Source organism: Panthera uncia, unplaced genomic scaffold, assembly GCF_023721935.1.
Source record: "Panthera uncia isolate 11264 unplaced genomic scaffold, Puncia_PCG_1.0 HiC_scaffold_208, whole genome shotgun sequence".
NCBI classification, from domain to species: domain Eukaryota; kingdom Metazoa; phylum Chordata; class Mammalia; order Carnivora; family Felidae; genus Panthera; species Panthera uncia.
Window position 1 is genome coordinate 72678 of NW_026058778.1, and position 17015 is coordinate 89692.

At 39.2% G+C, this 17015-nt stretch overlaps 1 protein-coding gene across 1 annotated transcript in view; it reads left to right on the forward strand.

Moving 5' to 3' along the window:
* LOC125917603 (N-acetylglucosamine-1-phosphotransferase subunits alpha/beta-like) overlaps positions 1-17007 on the forward strand; it is a 38604-nt gene extending 21597 nt beyond the window's left edge. Inside the window, exons 2-5 of the mRNA XM_049623758.1 lie at positions 2470-2555; positions 9487-9606; positions 10928-10969; positions 12998-17007. Coding sequence (XP_049479715.1) covers positions 2470-2555; positions 9487-9606; positions 10928-10969; positions 12998-13295 — 546 coding nt within the window. The 3' untranslated portion in view covers positions 13296-17007. The remainder of the gene's footprint in view (positions 1-2469; positions 2556-9486; positions 9607-10927; positions 10970-12997) is intronic.
* The last annotated feature ends 8 nt before the right edge of the window (positions 17008-17015 follow it).

The window sequence follows — 17015 nt, forward strand, 5'->3', positions numbered from 1 at the left end:
TGTGAAGTGTGCTTTCTCTGATATTATCTTCCCATCTTCTAGGTAGCCCTGCTAGCCAAGAGGAATGATACTGAGCTTCATTTTTTGTGGTTTGTTTTATAAAAATAATAGATATACTGGTTGTCCTTTTGCAACTACATAGGGATATTGATGGAGAGTCATCTCAGTTTGAGCTCAATTAGTTGATCCAAATCAATACAATCATATTATTAAAAATAGATATGTATTCTATATTTAGCAAGGAAGATGCCATTTTATAGCTATATGCCTGCTATATAGTTTGGTGCTATGTATGATACTAAAGTAGAGCTCATTGCCCCGCCTCTTGGAATTTCCAGTCCAGTTGGAGAGGCCAGTTGTATGCACATACGGCTTCAAATCTGCCATGACTAAAATGGGAATCCTACCAGCTCTCATCCCCACTATACCTGTTCCTCCCATGTCATTTAGTGGTCCCATTGTCTCTTCAGTCACTCATAGTAGAAATACTGGAAACCTGGCAATCACCTTTGCTTCTCTTCTTCTTCACTGCCCCATTCAGTCTGGTAGCAGATCCCTGTAACATACTCCCTGTCCCCCAGCTGAACTGCCGTCAGACTCCTGTTCATCCTTTAAGACTGTTAACATTGCTTCTTCAGGGAAGTCTTAAGTGTCTTCCTTCAGTGCACTTGTAGCCAGCAATAAACGTTTCTATCAAGCACTGGCTATAGTTTCTTGAAGTCAAGGAACTTACCTTATTTCTTTTTGTAAACCCAGTACAAGGCACATTAGACCCTAAGTTTTTAAATCAGTACCTTGAGTGATGGGAGGGTTATTTGTTGTATTTATGGTGTTTATGAAACAGCCCAGTGACGTAAGTCTATAAAGATAGGCAGAGGCCAGATGCTGAAAGCCTGAATACCATGCAAAGAAATGTTCAGTTGTAGTTGGGCACATGGGTTCACAAGGTCTTTCCTGTAGCCACATACAGGTCTTTCCTGTAGCCATGTGACTGCATTCTGGCCAGTGAAAACAGAAGTGGTAGGTGCCCCTTCCAAGAAGTTTCTTTAATGGAAGGGCATTTCATTCCCTATCTCTCCTCTCTGCTGGCTGGAATGGAATCTAAATGACTGGGCTCCCCCGTAGTCATGTGAGTGTAGCAGGGCCACACATCCTAGGATTTGTAGTGTGGGAAGGAAGCCAGAAGAAGCCTTCGCAGAAAGGAGGACATTCCAGGAAGAGGAATAGAGTGAGAGGACACACTTGAAGGTCAGATAGAAGAAGATGACCTGGCAAAGGAGACTGAAAAGGAGTCACCAGAGTGATGGGAGGAAAACCAAGTGGTTCAATAAGGAGGAACTGGGCAGCCACTACCAACTAAGATAGAAATGGCAAAAAATGTCACTGGATTCGACAACATGGAGGCATTGGTAAGACCACTGATGTGGCGAGGGCAGAAGTGATATTGGAATAGGCTAAAGGGTGAATAGAGCCTAGGAGGTGACTTTCTAAAGACATTTGCCCTTGAAAGAATTTGGAACAGAGGGACCAGCTGGCAGAGCGTGTGGAGTGAAGGGAAGGTTTTCCTGAGATTACTGGAATATGCTGATGGGAATAAGCCAGTTGAGAGGAAAAGAGAGAGCAGGCAAGGTCTTAAGATGAGTTGATGAGATCCAGAGCAAGTGGACAGAGGTGTGATGTTTGCAAGGAGGAAGGACGCTTCCTTTGTGGTGAAGGGAATGAAGAAGAAATGGGGCACATTGGGTTGGCTTCTAGATTTCAAGTGCAGACGTGAGGGAGCTCCGATCTAAAGACTTCCGCTCTCTCCTGAACTCTTCGTCAAGGTCATCAGCTGAAACTTCACAGATAGTAAGGCTTCATATCTTGTCAGTTTCTTCTGTTTTAGCTTTGCTCTGTGCTCTGAGGAGAGTCTCCAAAGTTTTGGATGGATCGTGTCGCTTGCTTGAAAATCCTTCAGTGCCTCTGCTTCCCATGGCACACAGGGCACAACACAGTCAAGGCCTGATTTCCCTTCTCAGCCCCATTCTCTCCACTTACTGCACTTTGCTGCAGCCAAAGCCAACTGCACCATTGCCCTGAAACAACTCATCCTTGCTGCTTCTCAGCCTCGGAACCTGCTCTTGTGATGCTGTCCTTTTCTCCCTACCTGGTGAACTCATTCTTGAAGACCCAGTTCTCATATTGCATCCTTTTAAATCTCTTTGATTTCCCTCCCCTTTCCACAGGCCAGTAACTATAGCTTTTATTTATATATCTGTATAACTTTATATATATATCTGCGTAGCTTTTTTATCTGGGTCGACCACAGTGTCTGGTATACATGAGTTGGCATTGGGTGAATGGATGAATTTTAATTGCTTTACCTGTTCCTTTAGTGATTTTTAATGAAATTGAAATGAAATGAAAGTTATATACTCTTAGTATTTGATGCAGAGAAAACATTCTTTTTTTTTTTTTTTTTTTTCCTAGGTGGTTCTGGAATGGAGCCGAGATCAGTACCATGTTTTGTTTGATTCCTACAGAGACAATATTGCTGGAAAGTCCTTTCAGAATCGGTAAGAAGAAATCAGTTTTGGAGAGTAGCTTCTTTGGACTTAGAGGATGAATCACGATTTCACTCTTGCTTTAAATGTAACAGTTCAGGTTAAAGGCGGGGGGGGGGGGTCTTTCCAAGTGTAGATGTGGTTTAACTTATTCAAGGCTACTCCTATCTGAAGGAACCTTGTAGTCTGTCCTCACATTTTATGGTTGAAAAATCTGATTCCCAAAGAGTAATCCTGCCTTGCGGTTTATTGAGTACTTTGAGTTACACGATCTCATTTTATTATTGCCCTAGTTCTATGAGGTAAAGGTAATTCAATCTGTCTGCAGGATGAGGAAACTAGCTGGCTACTCTGGCCAGTAGTCTTCTGTTCCAAGCTCTGGCCCATATTCTTGTTGACTTCACTCTGTTAACCAGAGCCATTCTGTGGAAGCCACTGGAATTGACCCCCTACCTACCCCTGTGGTCACCATATCTTGCTGCCTCACTGTGAGGAGGAGCAAGCCTTACAGGTTGGGTCTTTTTCTCTTTAAGGCCAAGCTTCCTGGTGCAGCCACTCTTAGATGCTGTCTTCAACCTTTTCCTTCAAGATTTTTTTCCTCCTTCATAAGACAGACCTCAGAGTGGACTCAATCTTTCCCCACATCTTCCTTCCCTTCCTGCAGCTAAAATGATTTGCACAGGCTCTTTCTGGTTTTTGTCTATAAAATTAGTGCTTAAGTTGTTTTATATCGTAAAAGCAGTTTATGTCTGTGGTTGAAAACAGTTCAAACAGTACATAAAAATAAAAAGTTAAGCCTCTCTGTTCCATTTTGAATTTCCCCTCATCCAGAGGAACCGTTGTTAATGATTTTTTTAAGTTTATTTATTCATTTTGAGAGAGAGAAAGTGGGGAAGGGGCAGAGAGAGAGAGAGAGAGACAGAGAGAGAATCTTAAGCAGGTTTCATGCTGTCAGCACAGAGCCCGACACAGGGCTTGATCTCACAAACCATGAGATCAAGAGTCGGATGTTCAACTGACTAAGCCACCCAGGTGCCCCTGTTAACAAATTTTTGTTAATGATTGTTTTGGTAATCATCATTCTAACTTTAAAACAATAAGTGGAGTTCTCTCCTTTTTTATTCATTTTATGCAGTATCTATTGACTCTTTTCCATTGTAATGGTGCATAGCCAGTCGTTATGGGGCTAAGAGGAGTAGGTGACCAGAACAAATGTGGGGTAGCTAACAGGGGTAGTTAACCTCATTAGACCAGAGTCTAAATGTCAGAGGCCATAACCACAAACCTCCCTGGATCCTCACGGTCCATTTTCCCCTGAGGATAGTTCTCATAAATCTTTCCCTCTGCTCTCACTGAACCGGAAAACCTAACGAAACTGCAAATAACTACATTTGATGTCGGTTGGCTCACCTTCAGAGTTATCTGAGGATCTGTAGACTGCATCACCAATTCCTCTGGAGCCCTTGCTCCCTGCTTAGAAGTACTTCCTTGTCCCTCTGTTCACTTTTTATGAGTCCCTATGTGGTTTCTGTCAAATAAGTGTTTTTTTTAAATTAGTGTGCTAATTAGATGTGTGCACTGTTATAGTCCTGACCATCTTAGGGAGGAAGGGCTATGAGATTCTTTGAATTGACTAAAGCTTTACTCTTTGCTCAGTGCCCTATGTGTGAATGACATCCCTTAATTTGCTCCTTTAACAGAAAAGGAATCTTTAAGCCTTACTCTGTTTTAGACACTGATATATAACTATCTGTGGTAAAGAATTTCATAGTGTGGTAGGGAGAATGGCTTGTAAGCAAGTAATTAGTGAAGTAGGGAAACTCGAGGCTTTTCTCTTAGGATCTCTTAAAGATAGTTTTCAAAGACTCTAGGGTTCTGCAAAATCCAAACTACTTTTTATAAGAGTTCTAAGGTGTTACTTGCCTTTTGTACTGTGCTGACATTTGCACTGGTGGTGTAAAAGCAGTGCTGGGTAAGATCGCCAGACCTTAGCATGAATCACTGTATTCTTCACCACCCTATATTTGCAGGGGTCAGATAAAGGTTAGTTTCACTTAAAAATGTTCTTGTTGAAGCACTAAAAGTTATTCATTTGGTTATATCTTGACCCTTTGGCCATACATCTTTTTAATGTTCCGTGTGATGAAGTGCACCTGACCGTATGGTGATTGTCTTGAGGAAACCCTGGTGTGGTTGAGTTGCAACCTAGACCAGCCCTTCTGTTTCATGGGACACCACTGTCATAACTTGAAAGGACAGATGACAGTGTGATTACTCACAATGGTCATTTGACAGATGTTTTCTTGACAGTGAATAAAGCAATTCTGTCTCTTAAAGGAAAATGAATAATAGTATCCGTTGCCAATTAGTATCCGTTGCCAATGATAAAATTTGAGCTTTCAAATGTAAATTAGAATTTGGGAAAACTTGTTTCTATCACTGTGAGCTTAACAGTTCACATATCATAAAGACTTCTCTGATTAGATAGATATGTGGCATTGTCCACAAAAATCACATTCATTAATATTATATAGGAAAATTAAGGAAATATGTCACCATTTGGCAGATGTGTATAACTCAGTAAGCTGTTATTTTCCAGATAACCGATACATTGTTACAGGATCCTTACAGGTGTTTACAAAATCTTGCATGGGTAAAAAAGTCATTCAAAGTGTAAGAAAGACCAATGGATTTTGGTGTGAAAGCACAAAAAGTTCTTTAATGTGGCTTCACATTCCACACTGCAACGAATTTTTAAGCAGCTACCACTTATTTTGGTAGGATCAAAGAAGAAAACCTGCTGTTACCTGAAAAGGCTATTAAAATACAACTCCCCTTTCCAGCTACATTATCTGTGTGAGCCTGGGTTTTCTTTATACACTTCAGCCAAAACAACACGTGGGAACAGATTGCAGACAGAAGATCCAAGGTGCTTGTTCTTTTCTACTAAGTCATTAAAGAGATTGGCAGAAAAGTGAAACAATGCCTCTCTTCTCACTGTTTTTTTTTATTGTTTGGGAGAGTATTATTTTCATTAAAAAAGTTATTCATGTTAACATTTTAAGATGAATTAAGTATTTTTATAGTGTTTCATTTTCAAATATGGCAAATGTGAATAGTTACAATCTATAAACAAAAGTTTTTGGGGATCCTTAATTTTTAAGTGTAAAGGGTCTGGAGAGTAAAAAGTTGGTAGAGAACCATTTCTCTCACATAGCAGTTCTTAAAACCTTAGTGTGCAGCAGAATGCCATGGAAGGCTTGAGAAGATACAGTTTCCCCCACCCCCAGAGCTTCTGCGTCTGGAGGTCTCACAGGCGCTCACAGAATTTCCATTTCTAACAAGTTCACTGGTGGTACCGAAGCTGCAGGTCTGGTGACTACGGAGAATACTACAGATTCTTGATGAAATACAATTTTCCTACTTCTTCATTTTCATTTTAGCTGATTTTCCTAAGAAAAGCTCAAAATGGATTGTCTTTTTAAAATCAAATATTTATCAACCTACTGTGCTTTATGCTGTGCTAGGTGCTGATGGTGCAGTTGCATGAATCCCTGCCCTGAAGGAGCATCCAAATTTTAGAAGGAAAAGTAGCTTTAGAAAATCCAGATATTGAGGTCAGCGGTTTTAATCAACCATTCTTGTTCTCTTTCTGAAAAATTTTGTGTATGGGTGTTAAATATTTCTCCTCCTAATTTTAGATTGCATTAAAATATAGTTTGGTTTTTATATAAGGATATTTCAAAATTGCCTAATTTTGAAGATGACAAGTAAATAGATCATATATAACATATCACATGTTCTAATACATTTTAAAATACCATAATGTTTATAGGGAGTTTTCATCATTTTGCCAGTTTCTCTGCAAGTCTTTTTAATGTTATTTGAAAAAAAATTTTTTTTAATGTTTATTTTTGAGAGAGAGAGTATGAGTGGGGAAGGGGCAGAGAGAGAGGGAGACAGGATCTAAAGCAGGTCTCTGCACTGACAACAGTGAGCCTAGTGTGGGTCTTGGAACTCATGAACTGCAAAATCATGACCTGAGCCAAAGTGGATGCTTAACCGACTGAGCGACCCAGGTGCCCCTTTTAAAAGAAAGGTCTATTCTATATGTCAGTAACAAGTGAATATGTAAATTATCTACTACTAATTATAAGGCATTAAGTCAGTCTGGGCCTAGTCTTGTCATCTCTAAAATGTAGGTATTAGATTAAGTGTAAAATCTCTTCCAACTCTTTGGCACTAAGATACCATTTAAGTTCTGAGTTTTCATACCTACTTTATAGAATGTAGAACCAAAGGACTACATTCGTAGTATCCTTTACATGTCATAGTGCCTGTGTATTCACTTAAACCAAACTGATTAAAATAAAAGCTGTATTACTGTCACCATGGCTTTGGTTCTGAGTCACAGGTGACTTATTTAGTCTTCAACTCTAAGATAAAGGCTTTCTTTCATCTGGAAACTTAGATATAGTGGTCTTGTGGTCAGAAATAAAGACTCAAACTCATTGTGGCCATGTCTAATAGTAGAAAAACAACTGACTCACTGACCTGGGGCAGATCACACGATCTCCTTAGTTTGTTAGTTTAACACCAGAGAATTAAATTGATCTTGTAATACAAACTTATTAGAAGAGCTAGTACATGAATCCATTTTATACTTAATTATTTCCCCAAATGAACATGTATGGATATCTCTTGATTCTATTAAAAGATCTTTAATAGCAGGTGATTACTTTTACAGGATAGCTTTGCAAAGTGCAATTCTTTAAAAAAAAAAAAAGTTTAAAAAATATGTCATCTAAGCAGTTTTTTCAAATTAATTTTTAGTCTGAGAAATTGAGAGTGAGATGACCTTGGATAATTTAGATGTGGGAATACAAGACCGACCTTCCTTCCTTCCTTCCTTCCTTCCTTCCTTCCTTCCACAAAAGACTGATTTATATGTTGAGGGAATGAACTTAGAGTTTTAATTTAGCCAATGAGTATATGTTAAATCCCATTCATGTACCAGGCCCTATTTTTAAGCATCTTGTGATGAACAAGAGAAACTCACTGACCTCATATAGAATTGGCATTTTGGGGGGGGGAAGCTTTTTTTTTTTTTTTAACTTAAAAATGTGAACTACAACCTGCATATAAATCATTATTTCTCAGATTTCTGGACTGGCAGCATTGGCATTACCTGGGATCTTGTTAGAAATGTGAGTTCTCAGGCCCCACTCCAGACCTAATGAGTCAGAAACTCTGGGGATGGAGCCCAGCTATCTGTTTTTACAAGCCCGAAGGTGATTCTGTTGCCTGCTAACATTTGAGAACCACTGGTATAATAAATGCGATTAAAAAACCTAGCTGAGGAAGGTTTTGTGTACTGTTACTTATGGTGAGGAGAGAGAGTCTGAAGATATGGGAAAGAGAGGAAGTAATTGAAGCAGAGCACAGAATGCATAGTACCATTTCTGCCCTAGAGATACTCCATCTAGTGGAAGATAGACATGCATAAAAACTAGTACAACATAGTATGCTAAGAGTTCCTTAGAGTACAGAGTACAATGGAAACTGTGTGGTAAGCAGTACATTCTCTTTGTGGGAGGCGAGGGAAGAGGGCAGTTGGGGAAGGAGGATATTTTAGACAGTGGGAGAGGCATGTTCAAAGGTGCAAAAGCTTGCAAGTCTTACCTGCTTGGGTAAGCAATTGGAGTGTCTAGAGCACAAGGGGCACATTATGGAGGAGTTTAGATTTTATTCTGCAGACAGTGGTGAACATTAACAGGAGGGTTGGTAGATGCTCAGCTGTCACATATGCCTGAGTATGAGGTGATTCCTGATTTCCTGTGAAGCTCTGGGTCCCTGGTTCCTCTTTGACCCTCATCTTCTCTTATGCTCTTCCTCTTGCTCCCCTTGTCTGTGACACACTGGCCTCTAGTTCCTTGACTGTGCCTGTTGGGTGTCTGCCTCAGAACATTTGCACATGGTGTTCCCATTCTCTGGACCATTCTTCCCCTAGTTACTCACATGGCTTGCTTCCTCTCTTTCACGTCTTTGCTGAAATGCCACCTGCCTATGAGTCATAATGAACTACTATATTATAGATCTGAAGTAGACCTGAAAGATGGGGAGGATTGGTTAAGTTGGTAAAAGAAAGGGGAAGAGAGCTTTCAGCAGGGTTAAAACCTGAACAGAACACAAACATGAGGGTTAGGTGGGATACTCAAGAATTAGATGCCTGCCTCACTCCTTATTTTGAGGAAAAGATTAATAAGGAAAAACTTTAGCAGTATCAGGAAGGTCTGTGCTAGTGTCTCACATATATCATGGACTCATTGAACAAATACTGAGTGCCTGTATGCTGGGCACTTTTCTAATTGATTGGGTACGTTAGGGAACAAAACAAGAAGGTTTCCTGCCCTCTTGGAGCTTACATTCTGGGGGAGGGACACATAAAATTACCAGTGTAGGTAACAAGTTAATTATTTAATATGTTAGAAAGGTGGTCAGTGCTATGAAGACAAGAAAATGCAGGGCAGGGTGAGGAGGGTTGGGAGGGGCTGGGCTTGGGGCAGCAGGGAATAGGAGGACTGCAGCATTAAATAGGGCTAGGTCTTCATTATGGACTGTTGGATAACTCCTTTTTGGTAATTTTGTTTTGCTTTTAATTTCTTTTCTCTGATGGCAGCTTCTTTACAGGGTGGTTGTGAGGATTAAATGATGCAGAACTGCAGAAATTATCTGCGTGAATCTTGCAGAGAAAGTTTTTTTTCAACAAGTCGTCTCCCAGCTTCAGCTTGAAGTCATGCAAGTCTGTGATACAGTTGGCTAGATTACCTTTTCATTGATTTTTTTTTTCATAATCTTTGAGTTTAAATCCTGTTATATACTCTTATTCCTAAATGTATTGGAAAAATGCATGTAAGCTGAAGGACCTGTGGCTTTGCCCTAGGCTCTGTCTGCCCATGCCAATCGACGTGGTTTATACCTGGGTGAATGGCACAGATCTTGAACTACTGAAGGAGCTACAGCAAGTCCGAGAACAGATGGAGGAGGAGCAGAAAGCAATGAGGTAAAATGGAGTTTTAAAAAACAAAACACACTCTGGGGTGCTTGGGTGGCTCAATCATTTAAGCATCTGACTCTTGATTTCTGCTCAGATCATTATCTCATGGTTCACGAGATCAAGCCCCACATCAGGTTCCGCACTGACAGTGCAGAGCCTGCTTGGGATTCTCTGTATCTCTCTGCCCCTCCACTGCATGTACCCATGCTCACCCCCCCCCCCCCCCCCCCCCCCCCCCCGCCGCCCAAAATAAATAGAACTTAAAAAAAAAAAACTAACAATAATTGGAATTAAAAAGAAACAACAACACACAAAGTTCTATGAATACAAGTAACAGTGCATTTCAGAAGGGTAGGGTGATGTTCACAGTACTAATCCAAACAAAAACCTGCATCTCAAATTCGTGCCATTACAAGATTTTGTCACCCATGTGTCTGACCCTTGTTTCTTGGTACCCAGTGAGGACTCAGCCACTTTGTCAGATGGCCATTTTATGACTGTGCTATTCTAGTGATGCCTTGCTCTCTGAGGGCCTGAAAGGAAAGGAGTCTCCCACGGGTTCTTGCTTACTTAGTCTGGGTCCCATGTGTGATACCTTCATGAAATAAGGTGTTATTATGGAAAAAAGTTTCATGGTAAGACCCATTATTCCCTTGAAAATAAAACAGGCCTACAGACTTAACTTTTTTCCATTTGATAAATACAGTACAAAGTATGTTCCCTTTACCCCTTTTACTGTTAAATCATACAATATGGAATTAGAAACTGCTAATTTTTTTATATGTGGAATTTTGATCATTTTAGTTCTTTTATCCGGGAAAGGTACAATGCACTTGAATGGAGAGCCTTAAGAGCTAGAAATCTGGCTGATATAACTTCCCCTCTGATTCCTTAGCATTTTCTGAGAATTTCTCCATTTCTCCATTCATTTCTTCATTCATTTCTTCATAAATATGAAGTTGCAGGTCATTGGCCATGTTACACTGCAACAAATTTTCTCTTTCTCTTTGTGTCAGAGAATAGGATACCTTCCCAGTGCATGAAAATAACTTTGGCAGCCTGGTACCATGTTTTAGTAGTAAAATGTAAAAGCTTAAGTCAACTTTCATGGTTACTATGGGAGGTATGTGATAATAATTTTTGAGCATATTTCATTGAAACTTAAAATTTATTATGCATATTAAATGATGTAAGCATTGTATTTCCTAACCTACTAGTTAGTCCAGTGGAGTAACTAAGAAAATCATTGTTGTTAGTTACCTTTTGTTCACATTTAGGACTAGTACTAGCTCATGAATATGTAATGAAATATATTTGCTTTCATTAGAGAAATCCTTGGGAAGAACGCAACAGAACCAACCAAGAAGAGGTAAGTGTTTTGATTTTCCTCTTAGGAATAGAAGTTGAAGTGAAACTTCCAGGTTCTTGTTTTTTGTTGGATATACAGTATTTTGTGTTTATTGTTCCTGTTTAATCCCTCATCTGGTAGCTTTAGACCCCCAAATTAATTGCCTCTTTTAGATGGGAAATCTTGTAATGCCAGAGGCATAGTTGATTGAGAACTCTTGTTTGGGTTGTAGCTAATAAAAGCTTTATTGTTTCTGGATGGGTTAGGTTTTTGGATGTAAGGTTTTTCTGCTCTGCTGTTTCCATCAGTCTGTCTTGGTGTGCTGTTCTCTTGGTCCACTTAATGTGTAACTTACACCCAGTGTTTTCATTTATAGGATTTATATCCATCATTCAATTGTGTGTTCATTATATATTTCCTTATTTTTAAAAGCTGTCATAGTTGTATGTCTTATATTTAAGGACTTGGGAAGGGGATTTAGCTCAATGCCAAGAATCAGATGTGTCTATTGTGATTTGAATCCTACCAGACTCTGATAGGTCCTTAAAACAAAACTGCCTCACTGACAAGCAGAAATCTCTGTTAATGGCACTTTCTCACTTAACCATTAGTCTTAAAATAAAAGAGTTATTTTATAGAAATGATCCTGAGGAATTTTGAGATTTATAAGTACCTTCTGAATCATTTCTTTATGTTCTATATATTTATTTATAAATATACCACTGTTAAAACTGTTATTTTTAAATGACAAATAAAATTTTTAATTATTTAAAGTAAGGATGCCATGTTACAAAGGATTGAGAGGAGTGAAAAGAAGATACTTCTATGGCCCCCATTCAACAACTGTGATCATTTTATTATTCCCTTTTTGTGCATATATTTATAGTTGTAATTTGTAATCTCTGTGCAATTTTGTATCCTGCTTTAAAAATTTTATATAATCTACACAGCTATGTTCAGAAATTATCTTCATGCTTCTTACTTATTCTTACTTATCAACTTTAATTGTTGTATAATATCCCGTAAAGTAACTGTACTATAATTTACTAAATATTAGGCACTTCTGTATTTTCACTATTGTAAATAGTTTGCAATCTTATATTTGGGTCTGTGGCATTTTCTGTATGTGGGTTTGTTTTTCCTGTTTTGTTTCTCTTCTCCTACTTGGACTAGATTCCTGGAAGTGAACTACTGAGGTAGAAGCATATGTATAAGTTTTTATGGCTCTGAGTATACACACATATACTATGAAATTGCTTCTCCAGAGAGAAAATGGGAACACCCATCTGCAGTGACACCAGCAGTGTTTGAAAGGGATAGGTTTACTGGACTTGCAGTAACATTGAGTCCATTTTTTGAGCGATGCTAATTTAGTAAACAAAATGTGATAACTCTTTTTTTTTTTTTTTTTTTTTTGCATTTCTTTATTAGTGCAGTTGGACAATTTTATATATTGCTTAACTAGTCATAGCTCTCTCTGTGAATTCTCTAGCCGTGTTTTGTCCATTGTTTATTTAGGTAATATGTTTATTCTAGGCATTCCTTACATTTAGATAGAAATACCTTATACATTTATATTAGAACCTTGTCACATTTGCTGTTGTTTCCATTGGTGTCGTGTCTTTCGAATGTACTTTATTGTATTCTGATCAGAATTGATAAATTGTATCTGGTAGGATGATACTCTATTAAACAGAATTTATCTATTCCTGCTCTGCCAAATGATATAGGCTTCACTGGAATTATGAATAATCTTTAAGATGGTAGTAATGAAATGCTTAGTTTCTTGTGCACCTTTGAGTTAGTAAATGTTGGTGACAATCATATTAATAGGAGTTTGAAAGCTTGAGAGCTGTACTTGTTTAATAATTTTATGTCCTACTTGCTCTCTTTTTCTATTCTTGAGATAAAAATTCTTTGTTTATTAAAAAATTATGATTTTTTTATGGATCTAGAAAAACATCTGCAAAATTCAGTAGTACCAACAAGCTTTTTAGTGTTGATCACATTTTCACGAACGTTTGTGAGCATGTTGGTGTTTGTTTCCAGCGAGAAGCAGTTGGAATGTTTGTTGACATACTGCATTAAGGTGCCAATGCTCGTCCTGGACCCAGCCCTGCCAGCCAGCGTCACACTGAAGGACCTGCGATCTCTTTATCCTTCTTTTCATTCTGCCAGTGACGTATTCAACGTTGCAAAACCAAAAAACCCTTCCACTAATGTCTCAGTTGTTGTTTTCGACAGTACTAAGAATGGTAAGATCACCTTATGGGTATTTGAAAATCATGTTCTCATTGGCAGTTTGAATAACAAAATTCTGAATGGAACAGACATGATTCAATTTTAAAGAAGTGTCCGCTAAACTAAAAACATAACAAGAGAGGCAGAAGAGCTGCCGCTGTATTTCAGCCCTAACTTCAGAAAGGGATTTAATACATTTTACTCTGTGTAATACACTTGTCTTTCTGTGCTGTGGTCAGGACCTTAACTTTGTTATGTAGATTAACCTTATTCTCTAGCCTCTGAGTCATTGTGGAGGCTTATTATTATTATTATTATTATTACCACCATATAACTCTTCAGCAAGGTTGTTTTCTACAGTATGGACAGAACATACCTGGAACATTCTTACTTTACGTCCTGAAATAACTGGTTATACAGTTGATTTGGCCAGATAATAGAATTGAAATTGTAATTTCCGGCCTAGAACAATACCTGCATCTAGAGATCCCATCCTCCTACTTGGCCACTGCGTTGCTGAGCCCCATGCCTGTGTCTCCTCTGGTATGCTGTCTCTCATGCTTCCTCTGCACTGAGCAGAGTCTCCTTAGAGGCTCTATGTTTTTCACTTGTGTAAAATGAAAGCTGTCACATTCCCTTTATAGCATTGAGGCCTAGTCTCAAGTTCCCATTCTTTCAGTGTCATACCTCCCAGCTTAAATCTTTGGAAGTATCTTCGATGTGTTCTTGCTTTTTAATCTCCATCACCAGTATATTGACCTCACCCTATTACTTTTGCTTTCTGCAAATGATTCTCCCCTTTCTTACTCATCTCACCTCCCCCACACCAGACCCAATTTCTTCACACAGGCTCCAGTGATAGCCGCCTAGCTGCTCTGCCTACCTACCTATAAAGTTCTTCTCCAGTCTGTCCTGCACATAACTGTAAATAAATCAGAAAGCTCTGATTTTATTGGTTCGCTCCTTTTTGAAGACAATACAGTAGTATTTGTTTTTCACACGATAGAGAATCCTTTTCCCTGGTGTTCAGGACTCAGCTTTGATTGCCTTGACTCTGCCCATTGTTCCTCACATTCCAGCCCTCCAGCATCTCCTCGAGGCTGCCCTTGTCATCACACGTGGTGCTGCTCTCCTGGTCCCCTTTCTCTCCTAGCCTATCTCCTGTTCTTTCCCACCCCATCTCGAGTTCTGTCTCCATGAAGATCCCGAGCAGTGCATTCACAGTGATTCTATTTATTTTGACTTTTCTGTATCCCTGTACTTGTCACCCGACTCACAACTTAGTTGTTGGTTGTGCAGGAGTTTATGGTATTTTCATCTAATTTTTTAATCGAGCAGAAACCTTATCACTTACCAATTTGTGTCCTGAACATTATCTAACATCACACTATCTTCCTGGTACTTAATGAGGTATTTGTAACTTGAAAGGAAATTCAAGTTTCCAAGTTAACCTTTCTAAGTATAGATATCGTCCCTTTATGCTATAGATTTGTTTCTGAACTGTTTTGTATAAAATATTTTTGTTTTTAAGTTACAGTTTAAATATATAGGGAAAGTAAAGGGATAATCTTGGACAAATTATAGCAAATTAATCTGTTTTCTTGTTTGGCTAAATTCAGCTTTGTTATGTACGTATGTATATATGTATGTATGTATGTATTTCATTTTGAGAGAGAGAGAGTGTGGGAGGGACAGCGAGGGAGGGAGATGGAGAGAGAATCCCAAGCAGGCTCCACACTGGCAGCACAGAGCCTGATGCGGGGCTTGAACTCATGAACTGTGAGATCATGACCTGAGCCGAAATCAGATTCTCAACCAACCGACTGAGCTACCCAGTCACCCCTAGCTTTGTTCTTTAAGTAACTATAGTTAAGGTGCTCTGATAACATTCCATCTGAAGAGAAAAAGGAATGACATTATGTTAAGAATCATAATAATTCAGTTATAATATCTATGGAGAGAATCTTGGGTTTTTCCTCTGCGAATTTTATAACATGGTAAAGACTTAAGAGGTTGTAAATTTTGATATAAATAAAATCTGTATTAAACTAGAGTCTTCTAAACATTGTTTTTGAATTCCCACCTGGGTTTCTGTTTGCCTGCCCTACTTACTCATTTGTTGAGTAAAGATTTGTTGGGCCATTGCGGTTGTTCCAGGAAAAAGGGAAATGGCAGAGAACAAAAAAGACACATCCCTACCTTCACGGAGCTCATATTTCTAGTGCGCCGTAGACACATTCTTTATCCTCAATTATCTAGATGAAGGATTGCCAAATTCTTTCTTAAAGGATCAGATAATAAACATTTTGGGCTTTATGGGCCAAGAGGCAAAATGGAGGATATTATGTAGGCATTTATATAAGTATTTAACATTTAGCCTTGTTAAGATGTCAAAACTGTCCTTCACTTGGGGCTGTACTAAAACAGGCAGTGGTTAAGTTTTGGCCATGGAATGCCGACCCTGATCTCGATAAAACATTTGTTCCACATTTGATGTTCCATTTATCTCATTTAACCTCTTTTCAGTTAATTATCAAAAATTGTTGACTTTTTTTCTCTTTATGAAATACGTCATTTCTGCCCCTCCGATGACTCTGCTACCCTATCGAGTGGACAGTACTTCAACAACCACACAGTCTAGCCCTGTAGCCTGGGCCTGGGTTTCCTCAGCAAAGTGGTGTTTCCAGTTAAGCTTACTCCCTTTGATCTAGAGGAATTGAATTTTCTCCTGTGATAGATCACTTTACCTCTTGACTACACTGACCTTTACAAGGAATTATAAAGTGTTTCCTTGTAGCTTTCTCATGCTGGTTAAACTTGTACCCTTTGGAATCTTACAGAACTAATGTAATATACTCCCTTTCCCATGTGACATTTCTTTTCATTCTTACTCCTTTAGCTGTCTCTTAGGGGCTTGTGTTCTAGTTTGTTCTTCTCAGAATGAGCTTTAGTTTCTGTTACTTTTATAGTGTGTCAAGTAGAATAGAACCTTTTTTTTTCACTGTGGTTCAGTCTGCAAAGAGAGTGGGTCTGTTCATTCAGTAAGTATTTATTATTGAGTGCATACTTTGTGCCAGGTACTTTTCTCAGTGCTGAAAATGCAGCAGTGAAGAGTGAGACAAAAATCTTTGCCCTCATTGAGTTTACCTCTTGGCAGAAGGAGACAGACAAATACAGCATACAAATAAATTATATAGTTTGTAGGAGACAACTGGTGTACAGAAAAATTGAGCAGGGGAAATCGAGTGATAGGGGCAGACTCACTGAGAAGGTGATTTTTGAGTGAAAATTTAAAGTAGGTGGGAGGACCAGCAACATGAATATATGGGGAAGGAGTGATTCACTTAAGTGGAATAGCACTGCAAAGTCCCTGAGGCAGGAGTGTGTCTGGCGGGGAGGCTGGTGTGGCTGGAATAGGGTGAACAAGGGAGAGGGGCAAGAGATAAGCCTAGAGAAGTAATGGGGAACATAGGGGGTCTGCCCTGGCAGCCATGGTGAGGACTTTGGCTTTAACTCAGAGTGCAGTGAGCAGTCATTAGAGGGTTTGAGTACAGGAGTGATATGATCTGACTGATGTTCCAAAAGGAGCAGTCTGGCTGCTGTGGTAGGAATAAACTGAGGAGAGGCAAAGATAGAATCATTCAGGCAAGATTCAGGCAAGAGGGAAGGTGACTTGGATCAGAGTAGTGGAGAGAACAGGTTGGATTGAAGGTCAGTCTAACAGGATTTCCTGATGGGTTCATGGTGGGGAATAGAGCCCCGCTTTCGGTGAGCCCCAGTTCCTTCTCTCTCTCTCTCTCTCTCTCTCTCTCTCTCTCTCTCTCCC